A 19,040-nucleotide genomic window follows, 5' to 3' on the forward strand; every position below is an offset into this window, starting at 1 on the left:
AGTGAGGAGTGAGGACGTTAATGGTGGTTTACTGTTGCACATTGTGGGGTATTCGCAACTGATTAGCGAATCTGGTAATTATAACGAAAATTTGAGACAGTAAATCTATTCAACAGTTTATCGTAGATTTTACCGCTGAAAATCTCAACGTTCGACAATTAAGAGATACATACTTGGGCAAGCCTAATTTTGTGTCGTCTTCATCTGTAGCGATGGGTACGTAGGTATCGCAGAATGAATACACTATTATATAAATTATGTCAGAAGATACTGTCTCAGAATAATTCGATTAACATTAATTATTTAATTAATATTATGATCTGAATTTATTCATATGAAAAGGAAGAATGGTATTAATTTTCTCTATAAACATGTATATTCTTCCTTTTCATTATGAATAAATTCAGATTATGCTATTATAATATTATTAAGATCATATATTTATTTTGCTTTTTCGAATTTCTTGGTAAGAAGACAAAACCGACACTGATAAACGTTTTGATTACAAGACAAACCGACAGACAAAATTATTCTATTAACCAAGGCAGATCGCAGCTTGAAGTTGTAGAATTTGCCTTGATTTTTTTCATTTCTTTTCTCTTTTTGCATGTAATTCTTCGTGCGTAGTGGTTTAACATATTTTCCCAAGAGCATTATGTACGTCACTATTGTGTTTTACCTAGGAACAACATATAATGTGAAAACCAGAGTACTGGCAACTTTTAAAGGTAGCACAAAAATGGTGCACGGCTAAAGACTGTTCGCCAGTTCGCTCTTTGTTTCACATGTTTTTCTGTGGGCAGGTTTTTCACTATTTTTCCTCCAACAATTATGTGTGCCACGTTTAATTTAAAATTGTGTGATATCACTTATAAAGCAATATTGATACCCTCTCACAATATTTACTAAAAATCGGGGATAGATCGTTAAGGCAGTTAGCGGTACAAACACTAATCTCACATGAGATTCTAAAAAGTGCAAGGAATAAGAATAAGGAACAATCTCCAAACAAACAAACCTCGTGTATATTTCACTTTTTGCCAATTCTTCTCTCTTACACACACTCACACACACACACACACACACACAAGCAAAAATTTCTACCAGTGGTGAGGCCCGCAATGTAACTGTTAATTTATAATCTCTCTCTTTCTCTCTTTCTCTCTCTCTCTCTCTCTCACACACACACACACACACACACACGTACACACACACACACACGTACACACAGGAACATAGATTGTTCTTCAAGAAGCTACTTTAGGAAACTTTCCTTAGAACTTTCAAAGTTCTTTCTAATTTCAAATTTACAGGTAGAGAATTCTATAACGATACTCTACACGAGAAGACCTTTTTCTTGAATGTGTCAGATTTTGATCCTGGTAGGCATTGTTAGATTCCAATGATCTTAAATTATATGACGCGGCGTCATACATCAATGTAAAGCTTTATTTCAAGCAGCCAGGGGAAAAGTTATTAATAGACTCTGTGTAATATGATTTCATTTGTGTCCCTGAACTTATTTAATTCGATAAACAACTATAGGGATGGTGCAAGGACATCATCCAGCTCTGCTCCCGTTTGCAGGTTGGGAACTTTATCAGTTTCTCTGTTCATGCACAAATGCCCCAAATAGTAAAAAATAGGTCAGTCAGAGAGTAGAGAACCCCATAATAGAAGACCTCATAGAGAAACCCATTAGTACCGTGAGTCCTTTATCCACCTATGATTTACTCGACATACATGGGGGCGTGGTAGAAGAACGAGTAAGTAAACATGGGCGCTTGTCAATGATTATATTCGTGAATATTAAATAATACTGCACCTTCATGCACAACACTAATTGTAATGGTGCATTTCAGGCAACGTTTAAATATCTGAGTTTGCTTCAGAAAATCAGAAAAACAACAGTTACCGTGTTTGATATCATCATTTATCTCTATTAAATTTAAGTTTGAAATATACTACTAACCTTGTCGTATTATGTAATAAATGAATACAAGGTAAATGTGGTCATCTATTTTGCGCATGCATTACTTAAGAAAAGGGGATTTAAATTACATAAATTACTTAAAATTTCCCCACAGAACTTGATTAAAAACTGCGATGTTCCAAAATATTCACAGAATGAAATTAGTGGGACACATGATCATGAGAGGTCGAGAGGTATTTTTGTAGAGACCTTAATCATCATTTCAGTTCAATTTTGCCCGTCACCTCTGCCGGGATATAGTCCGCCCACAAACGATTGCCAGAGGCTTCTGTCCTGTGCCATCCCCTCGAGCTGACTCCAATTGTGACCCTTCTTAGTGATGTCTGCCTCGAGGTCGCGTCGCCAGATGTCTATTGGTCGGCCCCTTTTCGGCTTGCCTTGAGGGTTTCACCTCAATGCCTGCCTGGTAATGTTGGTTGGCGGCTTAGGTAAGGCGTGTCCTATCCAATCCCACCTTCTCTTCTTGATCTCGTCCTCTACTGGAAGCTGGGAGGTTCTCTGCCACAGGTTGGTGTTGCTAATGGTGTCTGGCCAGTGGATCTAGAGAATTCTTCTTAGACAGCTGCTGATGAAGGTCTGAACTCTCTTTATGACAAATTTTTTAAATAATCATTCGGTTATAGTTCTTACTTATATCTATCGAAATTTCCCCCGAGTTATCAGGGGAAAATTATAAATCTAAATCATGAAAAGGTTTACACGAAAAAGGTTTTGGTAATACGGTGTGCTAGGACAAAAATAAATAAATAAATAGACGAGACGCTTTATTCGCATCAAATGGAATGAAAATATTGGTATTATTTATTTCGTCTTATGCAGAAGAGTGTTTCTAAATAGGACATTAGTGATATTCTAAATTGTCTGTCCATTTTAAGACACAAAAATGGATTTATAACACTCTGTACAAAATAAGAGCGATAGAAAAGAGAAACAATGAAAAACTCCACAGTTGATAACTTTGTGATATCTACAAATGACAAACCAAGGTAGAAATAGTACGCGCTATTGAAAATAATTGTCACTAGAAAAAGCAGTTTTACATTGGATGGTATATGATTATGTTGGTTAACTGCTTCTTGACTTAGAGCACTTACTTGCATATGTTCATCTGGATGCACACATGTTTCATTGTCCCATCTATGTTTTATTTTAAAACATATTTTGGTGTATAACACTAATAACACAAGGTTTACAATAGTGTATAAAACCACCAAACAAAATCTATAGATGTAACGCAATCTGCTGTGTTCATACATCGGCGAAACCTCGCATACGTAAACATTTATGTTTACACCATGAATATTCTTCATAGATCGTTCGTTCGTCCCGCACATGATCACCGCTGGAAACGAAACCACTATTCCTAAAAGAAAAACAAGGACACATAGGAATATAAAGAGTTTTGTGTTCAATTGTCGAACATTGCAACGCGCCACCACTGGGTAACACACGTGGAGGTACCGATCTATCCCGAGTACCAAGAGACAGCACAATGCGGAAACAGCAACAAAAATATTCATAAAACACTTGGATTTGCAAAGTATATCTTCCTCGAAGGAGAAATAGTTTCTGTGTTTCACGATTTCTGATGGAATAATAGTAACACACGTGAAAAGATCTGTAATCGCTAAACAGATGACACACCACCGGAAGTGTTTATCCTTGAACTTTTTGCTCTTTCCGTATATTAATATCACTGCGATGTTGCCGAATAGTCCGATTACCGCCAAAGCTCCGAAAACAATCGTCAACGGAAGTAAGGCATCTGCATATCTTTTATTTAAATCTGTCCTCGTCTCCGTAGGAATAAGAACAGATTCGTTTTTATCGGATGTACTGTCATTGATGCTCATTTTTGCTGATATGTCAGCACGTTATATCCAAGAGGCGGATGTTTTAAACAGTGCGGCGGAAAGATTTAGATGAACCTAAACATTTGTCCTGGTCAAATGACATCCATAAAACTTCCAAGAAAAAGTTGGTACTGTTTTACAGTTCCTTTATCTCACAAAATGTTGTATCATTGTTGATAAGTCTTACATCTTTATGTTTTTTATTTAAAATATATTTGTGGTAGCACATGCCCATTTAACATCCTCCGTGGAGTTTGAAACCTTGACAAAATCTGAAGATCTTAATATTTTTCGTCACTTTGACTCTTATAAAGCAATGCTGGCTCAGTGATTAAGACGTTACACTCTTGGACTGAAGGGTGTGGGCCTGATTCCCGCCGACTCCATTGTGTGTATTTTGGTAATGCACTTAATTTATCTTAACAAAATATTATTTTCCAAAGTGTCAATGTGCCGTAAAATGCCGCAAACCATTCTTTATTTAGATGTGAATCTAAGAACGCTTTCCTTAACAAAGAGAGTTTTCCTTCACCTTTGCTTCTACTCTCAAAGAACAAGAATTTTCAATATAGCCAGTGAAATTACCAATTAAAGGCCTTCGTCTAGATTTGAATGAGCGTCTTCAAGAGTATTGAACAGTGTATTCATGTGCTGGCTCTCTGCATAAACTCAATGCATAACGATCAATAACTTGTTAGTTCACGATAGTATTAGAACATATCTTCGTCTGGAATGCCTTCTGTTTATCATCATTGACCTGAATCCAATCAATGTAATTATAGACGTTTTAGGGCCATCCTGTGGACCATCTATTAAAAAACAAAAAACAAGCAGTGTCTCAAACAGTTTTGTAATCATGAAGAAAAAAATAATCTGATTCTGACCGTGAAATCTCAGGTTTTTGTTCCATCCAATCAGTTTCGAGAGATGACTTTCATTATTCCTTGCGGCGTGATGCGCTCGTTCAGAATATCCTCGAATCATGCACGTGTCCAGTATAGAACAGGTGTACATATATTTAAAAAGATACTTTGATGCATCGCAATTCAAAGGATATTAAACAATTTCTGCCAGATTATTGTTTTTTCAATACGTATTGATTGCCACAGTACGGCAACTACTTCACACAACTATTATTTTCAATATATTTCCAACTCGATGACTTTGTTTTCTGTTGTAAATACGAAGAAAACCCTGCAAGTCTTTAAGAGTATCTGAGCCAGTTGCAGCATATTGGTCACTCGCACGTGAAGTTTGCTGACCATTCAGATAATAAGTAAGATAAAACTGGACAATAAGAAAATATGCTAGCATTAGAATTGGTAACTAGTTAGTCAGAATGTTTTAACCTTGAGTAGACAAAGTTAGTAACTGCATGTTCCTTTCCAATGGCTGTTGAGCTGTATAATTCTTTATACCGTTATGTTATGGACAGAAAGTCCACTCAAGTTCTGGTTCATCTTGTAAAGTTATTTCGGATGACATATTCAGAAGCTGACAACAATGTTGATGGAAAACATATAAAAAATTAACTCTAATCTTGAATCGTTTGTATTTTGACTCACTTGATGCTGATCCAGATGTAGAAGTATAAACAATAGCAGGTTTATCCAAATTATTAGAATAATGTTGTTCCCTAATTTCTTTTCCAAGTATCTTATTATACCCTGGAATAAACTGTCTTGCAAGCTAGAAGTATATACCTCACACCTGTAGGTCTGCTTGCTGCACAACACTTTCCTTAAATTGACTGCACACACTTATACTTTTCCGTACGTTCGATCATTCAGAAGCTTTCTTGAATATGAAGAGTATCCAGATAAGCCTGCACGACGTATTTTTATAACGCTACTGGACTTCACCTTTCTCCAGATTCATGTCAAACCCAATCCCATGATTCTCATAAAGAGATGTGGATAATCGTAATCTAACTGGGAGCAATGTCTGGTTTATGATGTATCAGACATGTTTTCATTCAGACGTTAATCAGACATGCTTCCATTCCTTCATGGCGATGTCAAAGTGTCTGATGTGTTTAAATAGTCCCCCCCCCCAGTCTTTCATGTATTTTCCATACAACGATCAGCTGTTTTAACACCGCAATGGTCAAAAAAGTATGGCTCATTTTTTCCAGATCGTTTCTAAGTGATGTCGACGTAGATTTTGTCATAAAATGTGCATTTAGATTTACATATCGCACAGAAACCTTTAACTCTACATATATAATTAGTCTCGTTAAAAATTTCACGAATTCAATTCCGCTCTATTACCCACTCCATTCTTCAGAAATTTGGCGGAAATTTGCCAGATATCCTCATGACGTAAGATACAGTGATAGTGATGTGCTGTTTAGCTCTTACTGTACACCTTGCCAGCAAATATATGCCTTTCCCTCCTGTTGAAATGTGCTATTCGTTGGGCTAAAATAGGAATGTCTACCTTCGTGTACATTGCCTTGGTGGGTGGAGGGGGAGGTGGACTTAAGATATGTTACTCACCTTTACGTTGATCAATCTAACTTCTGCCGCGAAAAAGACACTTTGATAGCTACTGAAGACATGTTAATGTCTTATATGACCTTAGCCGAAAGTTGAGCCCATGTATAGCATTTATCATGTTAGAAGACCAGGTAGTTACATTTTCTAAATGACAACTTACATATCGATTAGCCAGTCAAATTAAAACCTACATACCGATTTATAAGTAATGTGCACAAGCCTTTAAAATGCATATGCCATGAGAAAAAAAGACTATTTGTTACTGCGTCAGAATAAACCCCCAGACATTTTCTTGTTTTCAGTTCAGTGAGACGTTATTTATCTCAAATGAAACTAAACAAAGCAGTGGATGCTGATGTTACGTGTGTAGTTACTGAAATGTAACGGCAAGAACTATTTTTTATTTAAAGTCTCAGCACATCTCCATCAGTATCAGCCAATCAAAACTGGCATCAGCTACATCTTGGCAAAACAGTCATTGTTTTATTCGGTTATAAGAAAGGCCACACAGAAGTCAACATCCAAAATAGCTACGTCTATGGTTCTGCGCCTGATTGGATTGGAATAGATGCTGGTGCTATGACCGTTGAGAGCTGCTTAGAAAATACCATCTTTTTCTTGCAGGTCACTCTTTGATACTACATACTATATACTAAATTTCCCTATTTACGAGAAATATGAGCAGTGTGGTCTCCATTCAAGATCATCGTGCAGAGATGTTTGTAATTTTAATAAATAACCTAGACTGTGTCACTAACGGGATATTGAAGGGTTCATTTTCACCACTACATGGGCGGTATTTGCAGCCCGTGCGTGTCATAGTTCTAGCCTTAATGACCAGTTAGAAAAACATTAAACAAAATATTAATAAAATGTCATGATAGCTATCCCCAGAGTTGTATTATTATTATTATTATTATTACACCTTTTGTGCAGTTCTTTCAGAACATGTATCTGTCCTATACATACACATTTCTTCATTCTGCCAAGACCAATTTCTATCCATGAAGTAATCCAAGGAGAAAGATCATTAATCTGCAAAGGTGACTAATATTGTTATTACATCCCGAATCTCGTTTACAGATGATAAATCTGCCATGATGACTCTTTTTTTCTTTCTTCCTTCTATTGAGTCTCATGTACAAATCATTACTTTGCCATGATGGCAGATGTTTCATTATAACCCGAGTCTCGTTTACAGATCATAAATATTCCATGATGACTCATGATTCATTCTAACCCGAGTCTCAGTTACAAATAAATCTGCCATGGTGACTCTTTTTTTCTTTCTCCATTCTAATTAGTGTCTCATTTACAAATCATTAAAAATCTGCCACGACGACTCATGTTTTCATTCCAACGCGTGTCTCACAGATCATAAATCTGCCATGATGACTCGTTTACAGATCATTAATCTGCTAAGGTGACTCGTGATTTCAATGTAATCCAAGGCTAACTTACAGATCATAAATCTGCCATGATGATTAATGTTTCATTATAACCCGAGTCTCGTTTACAGATCATAAAACTTCCACGATGACTCATTATTCATTCTAACCCGTTTCTCATTTACAAAAAAATCTGCTATGATGACTTTAAAAAATTATAATCAGTGTCTCATTTACAAATCATTAAAAATCTGCCACGATGACTACATACATACATACGTACGTACGTACGTACGCACGCATGCATACGTACACGCATGCATGGGGTAAACATTATTTGATTTATGGATGAGTTAAAACTATTATATTTAACCTTAATACACAAGTTGTTGTAATATGCAGGTGATTGCTGCAGAACGAGAGTCAGAAAGTGAGAAGAGTGAGAGAGATGCGTCCGTGACCTATGCATTTGATTGTTCATTAACTTGCTACGTGACTTGCTTGATTAAAAAAAAACATAAAATAATTGTGATAGATGATGATGATGATGATGATGATGATGTTTTGTGTTTGTATTATCTATAAATTATGATGATGATGATGATGTATTGTGTTTGTATTATCTATAAATGATGATGGTGATGTTTTGTGTTTGTTTTAGGCCTATCTAAAATATTTGTTGTTGGAGTTAATGATAAGTTTGACCCCAAAAGTTTACATATTTTCCATAATTAGGAGTCAAGCACACTACATTAGATTTCCAGTTATGTTTAGCTGCTGACTTATTTTTAAATAACAGAAATTATTACATATGTGCAGTGGCGCTGCGAGGGTTCGAGGCGCCCGGCGGCAATGATCTTTAGTGTCGCCCCTACTTTGCTACATACAGCGGTTTCAGGTCATTTACTAACCTGGCCCCAACTTTAAGATTTGATAAGAACTGCCCTCTCCCCATCTGCACTTGGATGAAAGTGAAATGCTCTGAATTTCTACTGCAAAAAGGAAAGCGCCTGGCTCCCGCGCGGGGGGGGGGGGGAGGCAAATATTTAAAACCCCACCCCTTTGCGCCGACAGTGTGTTTGTACAATAATTATTTTAAAACAGTTATCTTATAGCAGTACAAGCAATACAGAAAATAGTAGAAAGGACAACATTTTACATTTGTTAATATATGTAGGCAATTAAATTTTCCTTTAAAAAAAACGAGAAAGAAAGAAGTGTACTTACATTTATTGAAATCCTCTCTCTCTCTCTCTCTCTCTCTCTGGCTTTTATTCACTGTTTCTCTTTTCTCTTACTTATTTTACACCATGGTGAATTCTTATATATACCGTGATAACATCGTATGTACTCCATGTTGATTTGGGGCCCCGGGTGGCCGACTGGTCTAAAGCGCTCGCTATTGAGGATCACTGCCATATAATCTATCTGCGTGGGTTCGAGTCTCGGGCTTGGTCAATGTGTGTATGTGAGAAAGCTGCCAGTTGCTTTCCGCGGGCTTTCGAGGGTTCTTTCTCCACCAGTTATACTGGCCGCCATGCATAGCCTATCTTGCGCTGAAATTGATCTTAAACCCTAAAGCAACAACAACAACAATGAATTTTTATAAGCACTATGATGACTTCTTATATACACAATGATGACTTTTTATATGTACCAGGTGACATGACTTTTTATATGTACCAGGGTGACTTCCTACATATAACAAGATGACTTCTTATATACACCATATCGACTTCTTATATACACCATGACAACTTTTATATTTACCCCGATGACTTCTACATACCATGATGACTTCTTATATGTACCATGATGACTTCTTATATGTACCATCATGACTTCTAACATGTATCCTGATGACATCGTACAAAAAATTTGATTTTTTTTACACATATGCCTTATATGTATTGCTTAACAATTTGTTCAATGCAGCTCGGTTCTTGTAAGTTCCGTTCTTTTCTGTATGATGGCGACGATAACAAAGACGATCAGTTGGAACAGGGGTCGCGCGTGCGTGTGTGTGTGTGTGTGTGTGAGAGAGAGAGAGAGAGAGAGAGAGAGAGGTCACTTTGGATAGGGATATACAGCCCAATGTCCCCAATCATGTACCAGACCTCCAAAAGGTACACAATCTTATAACAAATCCCCAAAAGGTACCCTATCATGTTCCAGGTCTCCAAATGGTACCCAATCATGTACCACATTCAATTTTACATATTAATGTATTATTGAATGGGTTAAACAGTTTCACCTGATCCTTATATGCCCATACTGGGTTAATCATTATGCAAAGGTACACGTCAACGCTGATATGCGAATTATTTAATCTCTCTCTCTCTCTCTCTCTCTCTCTCTCTCACACACACACACACACACACACACACACACACATGTTTCATTGGAGTCAGATGCCCACATTAAAGTAATAAACACACAATCCCTAATATTTATCCTATTTATATGCTGGGATTTACAGAAAATTATCATGAACCTAAACGTTAAAGAATAGCAAAACTAGTGATCCACCGACAGGCTAAAAAATTCAATCAGCAGTTCCATTTATACCAGTACATGGGAAGTACTCCTCCCCACCCCTCCATGGAGGATAAGGGGATTTCAACTGGAATAGTTATATTAAATTATTGACATCCATACATCTGCGATACAGTTTAAAACATGAGATGCAGGAATGTTATTGATCAATTAGAGATACTTGTCGCTAAAACCGGTTTGAAAATGCTGTGCCAGCATGAGCTTTTGTTACCAGTATTATTGTATTTCCAACAGTCGTCACTTCATATAAAAGCCCATGTAATTGAATCCATCAGAAGCCTATGGTTGATAAAGATTAAGATGCTTAATGAAAATGGACAGATCGTTTTTGTTGGGAAGAGCCCGCAAATTAAAAGGCAAGTTATAGTGTTACAGCCGAGTTTTTAATCTTCACTATATTTGAGCATCAAATTACCTTTGATGTTGCCAGTCTTGAAGAATATTTCCTATATTCTCTATGCAATTTAGAAGAGTATGAGGTAGGCATCTAATTAATCTAAAGCCATATATACGAAAAATCTATATTTATTGGCTTCTCACTAATAGATGCTACCCGATAAGGTCACCAGCAGACGATATTTTGCACATTTTACGTGAACGTTTGGCAACATGTTTCTCCTATATGCGATCACCAAAATTTACCATTTTTAACAAGACACGCTGAAGCCAAGTCAACTTAAAAATCACAAATATAGATACTAACAGAAAGTTAGATTTGTGTTCTGTTTATGTATGTAACTTTCGTAAAAGTATCTTGAGATGCAAGGAATTTATTTCAACTTTCAAAGACCATATAGAGTCAACGGTAAATCTGTCAGCTGACCACATATATGGTGGATGATGACGTCATTCAGGAACTATCTATACCATGGCTAGCAAAAAGACATTACGTAATTACAAGCAAAATATAATTCCCTTTATATATTATGCACAAATATAAAGAGTTGTAACTTATATATTGCTCAATATTTTTACATGGATTTTTTAGTATATGCTAACAATACATACTTATTAATTTCTGGGTCCTCTTCAATGTAAACTAGTGTGTGTGTGTGTGTGTGTGTGTGTGTGTGGTTTAGATTTTTAACGTAGCTTTAACAATTTTCCAGTTATATCGCTACGATGGCTGCACTGTGGCAGTTTAAAATGATGTCTAGCACTGGGGCATCATTCCACAGACATGTAGCGTGATGTCCAAATCATGTCCCACCCAGTCACATTATCCTGACACCAGGCCGACTAGTCCTAACATTAACTCCTTAATGCTGAGAGCCTAGAGAGAGAGCTGTAAGTACCATTTTTAGAAGCCTTTGGTATGACTCGGCCGGGGTTCGAACCCACGAAGTGCCCGCATCAGGGGCAGACGCTCTAAACACTAGGCCACCGGAGCGGTCTTGTAAACTATTGTGGTTTTATATTACGTGAGCGAATGAACATGTGTGGTTATCTCAGCCCATGCAGTAGGTCACCTGACTGAAAGAAAATTATTTAGATAATCGCCCCATCAGGAAAAGGAGTTCGAAACGATGTAATTTATACGATTTTAATCATTTACCTTTATGCACGAAGATTCTTTATTTCTGAAAGTTTGTAATTTTTTACATTTTCCCACCTTGAGATGAGGCACTTCACTCATTCGTGAAAATCTATGGAAGATAAGCTGTTATGACTTTTACATCTTAAAAAATAACAAAGTAACAGAAAAGAGCAAAAACCAACAAATGTTGTAAAATTAATTTAAAAAATCCCCTACAATATAAGTCACAATGATCAAAGTTCTGAATACACTTTAGTGGTATTCCAAAATAAATACCACAGTCTTTTATTGAATCGCAATAATAATATCCAAGAATATATCATTGTTTGAATTTCACTATAAATCCAAGTCTCTATTTCCAAGAATATTATGTTAGATGAACACTTTGTATTTCCAACGAATAAATAATTTGAATAAATAAATTCCAGCCCAAAATTACATAGCAGACACGACAATAAGGCTGATTTCTGCTTCAGATATTATTGCATGAATAACATTCCCCCCCCCCCCATTACAAGATTTTATACTCTTCTACCTGATTTGAGTCACAATTAGTATTTTCTATAGCAAAAAATATCTTACCTAGTGGAAAATTTCATTCTAGAAGGTTCCAAATGTTTACAAGATAAAACCTTGGTTACAATTAGGTTTGTTACTAAATTATAATAAGGAACATGGCAAACACAATACCATTGACTCAAACCAAGATAATAATCTTAATATTTATCCTTTAGTCAGACAAAGGTTTAAAAAAATATCACTGATAGTGGACACGGTCAGCAAAAACAAATACAATTTTACATAACACACAGCATATCATGAAATAAACAAAATTAAAACCTAGCAAACAATGCAAATTAAACATGCATAAGCAAAATGCATGACATTATCTTTCGATGATAAAATGATTTTTTTTTCTTCAAATTTGTTAGCAAACATATGAATTTGAAACTGAAATTATCTTATAATATGCACTTCCGAATTAAGGATAACTAAAATATTATTCTGTAATTGTGATCACCAAATGTTCGCAATTTCTTGAATGTTATGGTACATGGTGGTGCTCTACAGTTTCATATTTTGCAGGGTTAGAATTTTAAAGAAAAATAATTTCCCCGGGTTTCCTCACTGGCTGTTTAACAAAAATTTTCCATATCTTACATATCGTTCAAAGAACCTTTAATTCCCTTTATTTTGGTGTATGATTGATGGGTGTAATATGGATTATAGAGTATACATCTTGGCCTTATTCCAGATGTGCATCTTTCAAAAACTGCTAGCTCCGCTTAGGGATTTTCACTTCATGGATTTCAGAGGTAAATTGTTATAATTAAAAAGAAGAGCCGATACCGTTTTATTTAATTTACATTTTATATATGTATTAGTTCATCCATAGCACTTTCAGAAGCTGGCATTGTGAAGTTGGGCAAAATTAATTTTCCCAATTTTAATAGGTGCTAAAGATAGTACACTTTAAACTAATTCAGGCATATTCTTTTAGCTTAAGGAAGCAGTCAATTTAGTTACCAGTGTGCTTAGATCATGTACAATTTCCATAAATACAATGTCCAAAGAAATGTCAGCCACATTACATAAAAACAGCATAAAGGTATGCCAACATTCTCTCCACTGTGCATGTTTCAAATGCCAACAACTTCACCATACAAACGTCACTCTTTCAAAATTACGTAATAACTGGTGAGCAATACACGCAAAATTTAGTCTCTTAAATTCTTTCTGGTAAATGTAAAATCCTGTAAACTGTTAAAACGTAAGCAAGAAAAAGAACATGGTAAAAGTTTTCATTCACGTGTCATTGACGCCTTCTAAACGTTTTAACGTAAAGATGTTCGAAACACACATGACACTCTCTTTTGTACCTATCTCATGAATATATATTTTGTATGTCTTAAACATTAAACAAATTTAAGACTTTATTTTAGGAACTTGTTGTGAATGGACGGCAATACATCATAATTTGCCGCATGTAAACAAACTATCCGCCTCAAGAATGAGAAAAAATTACGACACATATGGGAAAGGAATTTCCATATTTGTATATTTTACAATATGAACTCTGCTGAATTTGCACAGGTCTTTTCCATGACGCGATACATGTTATTGCTGCATGCATTCATATGTTGTCATTAATCGGTTTCGAAGGCTACGTTTGAGAGTTAAACATGACCTCGTCGTACGATAAAAGAACAATCAACATAATGATGGCAAAACGTGTCGAGCTAATAGAAAAAGGTGAAAATATTGTGCCACCATAAAAACTTACATCAAAGCAGAATTTATTTATTTTATTCATTATCATATATATAAAATCTATAATGAAAAGCAAGTATTTCCATAGATAACTATCAGACTTTGGAATGGACATGGCCGTTGTCTAATGTTGTTGTTTTGTCTTGGTTTGGGGGAGGGTTGGGGGGGGGGAGGTAATTTGTTGGGTTTTTTTGGGGGGGGGGGGTTGGTTAATCAACCGTTTTCACGTCATTTATAGTCGGCATTACTTTGTATTTATATCCCTAATATCTTCTCCTATGAGGTTTAAGATCTCACGAGAACCATGGGAACCCTGTTTAATCTTTGTGGGATATTGGGAAACAAGATGGCCGCTATCGCTTAACCAGCTTGAAGCAGCTGTTCCGTTCTTTTAGTGCCGTTTTCATGATATTTGAACTTGGTGCCTGTCTTCATCTACGTTATTGTGTTCATTATGTATTGGCTGTTCAATTCGTATGTGTTTCTTCATCTCCTTGTTTCGGAAATGAGAACAATTAGACTTTTTCTCAGCTCTCTTGCTCCACTGTTTTTGAACAAACCACCATCACGTGATACTTGCCAGTCAACCCGTTTATGCTATGATGGACCCTCATTAATTGATATCAATAAACACTCCTTGGCTCTCCACACTACATTGTGCTCTAGACTAAACGAACTGGGACTACATTCATCATTACCTAAATGATGAAACAGAAGCGAAAAGAGAAACGTTGTTTCAAAGCTGGCCGGCGTAGAACAGGAAGATAATTCCAGTTATCTCCCTCATTTCAGCTCAACAATTTAAAACAAATTTGACCGTTAATTTAGATAACCTAATTCAAATTCCTATTAATTCGTCAACCTTTGTGTCAACTATCCAAGAGATACCTCTGCGTAATGCATTATTCAATGCCCAGTCAGTAGGACCACCGAAAAAGCGCACAGAAATAGTTAATTTTATCAACGACCAGAATAATGACGTCTTTTTCCTGACAAAAACATTGCTAAAAACATCAGGCGATGAGCCCAAGTGTGCGGATCTAACACCCACTGGTTACTCCATCAAGACGTTCCCCGTAACTCTCGCGGAGGTGGAATTGCTGTGATCACAAAGAAGTCCATGATCAAACGTCTTAACCACACCACAAGATTCAATTTCGACCACACATCGTTTGAACTAGTCCAAACCACACTCACACTGGAGCAAAGGTCAGTCCATTTTGCTGCCTATACCACCCTCCCCCTAGTAGAAAAAACAAGCTGGCTGACTCTCTCTTTTCGGAGCAGTTTCCGAATCTCCTGGAGTATGGAGATTCGACAGGTGGGAACCTGATTATTCTTGGAGATTTCAACTTTCACTCTGACTGTCCCGGAAACACAAACACATCAAAACTCACAGATTACATTAATGTTTTCATCCTCATACAGTCAGTTAACCAACCCACCCATAAACATGGTCACTTTTTAGACTGGATTCTTCATAGACCTAATGATAACATTGTACGGTCCTCCCTGGTATCCCATGACCTTGCATCAGATCACCTCTGCATTATATGCCATCTTGACGTATCAGTCCCTAACCCTCCACCTTTATCTGGTACTAAGAAAAAACCTCCGAATGATAAATAGAACCAAACTAATGCACGACATCCAAGCAAACCTAACAACTTGCTTACCTCCTACAGCAGAACAACTCGATAACTGCCTGCGTTCATTGCTCGACAAACATGCCCCAGCTACCAAGTGCAGAGTATCAATTCAAAAATGTTCTCCATGGTATAGCAGTGTTAGGGACCAGCTTCGCACTGCTAAAAGAGACCTCCGTAAAGCTGAGAGGTTATGGCTTTCCACCAGGCTCACTATTCATAAGCAAATTTATGAAGCCGCTAAGAAGAATGTCACAAATATAGTCCATGCAGCAAAATCAGCCCACTACATTACTAAGATCATGGAAAGTTTCAACTGCAAAGAGCCCTTGGAGATTACTAACAAGCTAATGTCGAGGAACAAATCTACACCACTTCCAACTACATTCTCTCCAGTCGACCTTCCGGACATATTTGCAAATTTCTTCCGTGACAAAGTACAAACCATTAGAGATAAGACTGACACCACAATTTAAATTGACTCGTAGTCACCATACAGTTGGGATACAGAATTTGAGCGGCAACCATTAGCCGCAATTGAACCTATATCTATGGATTTCGTACGTACAATCGTGATGAAGAGTGCACCAAAGTCATGTGAACTTGATCCAATTCCAACATCACTGTTGCTTGAGTGCTTAGATCCAGTATTGCCTTCACTAACTGATGTTATTAATACCTCTCTCTCATCAGGGGAATTAAAATCAATTTTCAAGACTGCCATTGTAAAGCTTCTGCTGAAGAAACCAACACTAGACCATAACGATTTAAAGAACTACCACCCAGTTTCTAATCTCCCATTCATATAAAAAATCTTAGAAAAGGTTGTTCTATCCAAGCTTGTATCTCATCTGAATTCAAACAGTCTTTTTAGCAATGTACAATCTGCATATCGCCCTTGCCACTGTTCTGAAACTACTCTTCTAAAAGTAGATAATGATATTCTCTCTGCGTTGGATAGCGGAAAGATTACAGTCCTCACTCTCCTTGATTTGTCTGCAGCATTTGACACAATAGACCATGATATATTACTTCACCATCCCCAGCATGTATTTGGCATTTATGATACAGCCTTACTGTGGTTCAAGTCCTACTTGGTCAACAGGACACAAATTGTATCTGCAAATGGAATACACTCCAGCCCAGTTGATCTATGTTGTGGTGTTCCTCAGGGGTCTGTTCTTGGACCTGTTATCTTCATTATATACACTCAGTCGCTCTCAAGTGTCATAGATCATCATCCAGTGTCTCACCAATTGTACGCCGATGACACCCAAATAAACAAATCTAGCCACCCAACTGAAGTTGATGATACCATCCAAGGTGTAGAGAGGTGCTATTCTGATGTGAAATCATGGATGACATGTAACAAGCTGCAGATGAATGATGATAAAACTGAGGCCATCCTGATCACAACACAAAGACTTTCTCATTCACATCCTTTACCTCAAACAATAAATATCAGCAACACCAACATTAAATTCACACAATTAGTATGAAACCTAGGTGTTACTCTGGACAGTACTCTCATAGTGCACCAACATGTCATGAACATATGCAAGGCTGCATATCTTGAGCTGAGACGCTTCATCTCAATTCGCAAATATCTTTCAGTTGATGCCACTAAAACACTTGTGTATTCATTAGTACTTTCAAGACTAGATTATTGTAACTCAATTCTGTCTGGTTCATCTCAATATCTGCTCCAGAAACTTCAAAAAGTTCAAAACACAGCTGCTCGGATCATACTTAGAGTACCACGATCAGAGCACACCTCCCCGCTGCTCTGTACCCTACACTGGCTATCCATTCGATCCAGAATCAAAAGCAAAATTGGTTCTCTGTGCTACGTTTCACTGTCGGATTCTAGTCCAACATACCTATCCGACCTCACCCATGTGTACACACCAGCAAGATACTTACGCTCCTCTTCTGACAATCGTATACTCATTATTCCCACTATGAAAACAAAGTCATATGGACAGCATTCTTTTGCATACCAGGGCCCAGCAACGTGGAATGAATTGCCCACTGAACTTAGACACAAAGACACAGTGATCCCATTCAATAATGCTCTCAAAACTCACTTATTTCGACTGCACGAACAAACTTAAAGATCTAATAATGTTTCTTACCTTCAATATTCTCAGCATGTTTTATTATGATTTCTAATTTCATGGTGTTTCTTTTTGTAATCATATCATTATATGTTTTTTATGTTATAGGTGTTGTCTAATGTTGTAAAGCGCTTAGAGCTTCTTAAGATTAGGCGCTATTATTATTATTATTATTATTATTATTATTATCATTATTATTACATACACGTAAACCATGGGTACCATGTTTGATCTCCTATGCTTTTGTTATTATTACAAACACGTGAACCATGGGCACCCTGCATTATCTGTGTGGTTAATTATTATATGAACATGAACCATGGGTACCCAATTTAATCTTTAAAGGGGTATTATTATATACACGTGAACCATGAGTACAATGTTTGATCTTCTATATGGGTTATTAATATATATATGTGAACCATGGGCACCATACGTAATCTTCTATATGGGTTATTAATATATATACGTGAACCATGGGCACCTTACTTAATCTTCTATGTGGGTTATTAATATATATATACTTGAACCATGGGATCCATACTTACTCTTCTGTGTGGTTATTATTATATACACATTAACGATAGGTACCATGTTCGATCTTCTGTGGGTTATTATTACATACACATGTTTAACATGGGTACCATGCTGAACTTCCTATGAGGTCTATAGTTTCATACACGCTAACCATGGGTACTATGTTTTAATCTCCAGTGTGGGTTGAGACTTCAAACATATAAATCATGGATATCCTGTTCGAAAAACAAAATCTGCCGGAAACTTAAAACAAAAATATTGTAGACTTCGATAATGAATATGAAATTTAAAATCGAGCACAATATGCTGTAAACTCCCTTGACTGTCTTTCACAATATTGCACGTTCAGCTTAATTATATCGATCTTGAACGTATGAATGAAAGAAATATCCAAGCACAAATAAAAGCTTTCATTAAAGCAATATACGGTCAAGATATTTGATTTTAACAGCAAGTGCAGCTGTCAATGACCAAAGACCAATTTAATCAAACACCGGAAAGACCCACTTGAGACCAGTAATGATAAAGTACACTGTTGATAGAGCGCATTATAAATGGCTACCTATGATCAGAAAGAGTGGGGGAAAAAACGATGCCATGCAGATGGTTGACACAAATAAATGGGATGCCATCAGTCCAAGTTT

The 19,040-nt window shown here is 36.7% G+C and overlaps 1 protein-coding gene across 1 annotated transcript; it reads right to left on the minus strand.

The window, feature by feature from the left end:
* Nucleotides 1-2,744: 2,744 nt before the first annotated feature.
* Nucleotides 2,745-6,135, minus strand: LOC149795025 (kappa-type opioid receptor-like). The gene has a single exon (XM_089964026.1). It carries the CDS (start codon nt 3,844-3,846, stop codon nt 2,791-2,793), a length of 1,056 nt encoding a protein of 351 aa, XP_089820152.1. The 5' UTR covers nt 3,847-6,135; the 3' UTR covers nt 2,745-2,790.
* Nucleotides 6,136-19,040: the final 12,905 nt, after the last annotated feature.

Source organism: Sinohyriopsis cumingii, chromosome 7 (assembly GCF_028554795.1).
Source record: "Sinohyriopsis cumingii isolate HCF-2022 chromosome 7, ASM2855479v2, whole genome shotgun sequence".
In the NCBI taxonomy this organism is placed as follows: Eukaryota; Metazoa; Mollusca; class Bivalvia; order Unionida; family Unionidae; genus Sinohyriopsis; species Sinohyriopsis cumingii.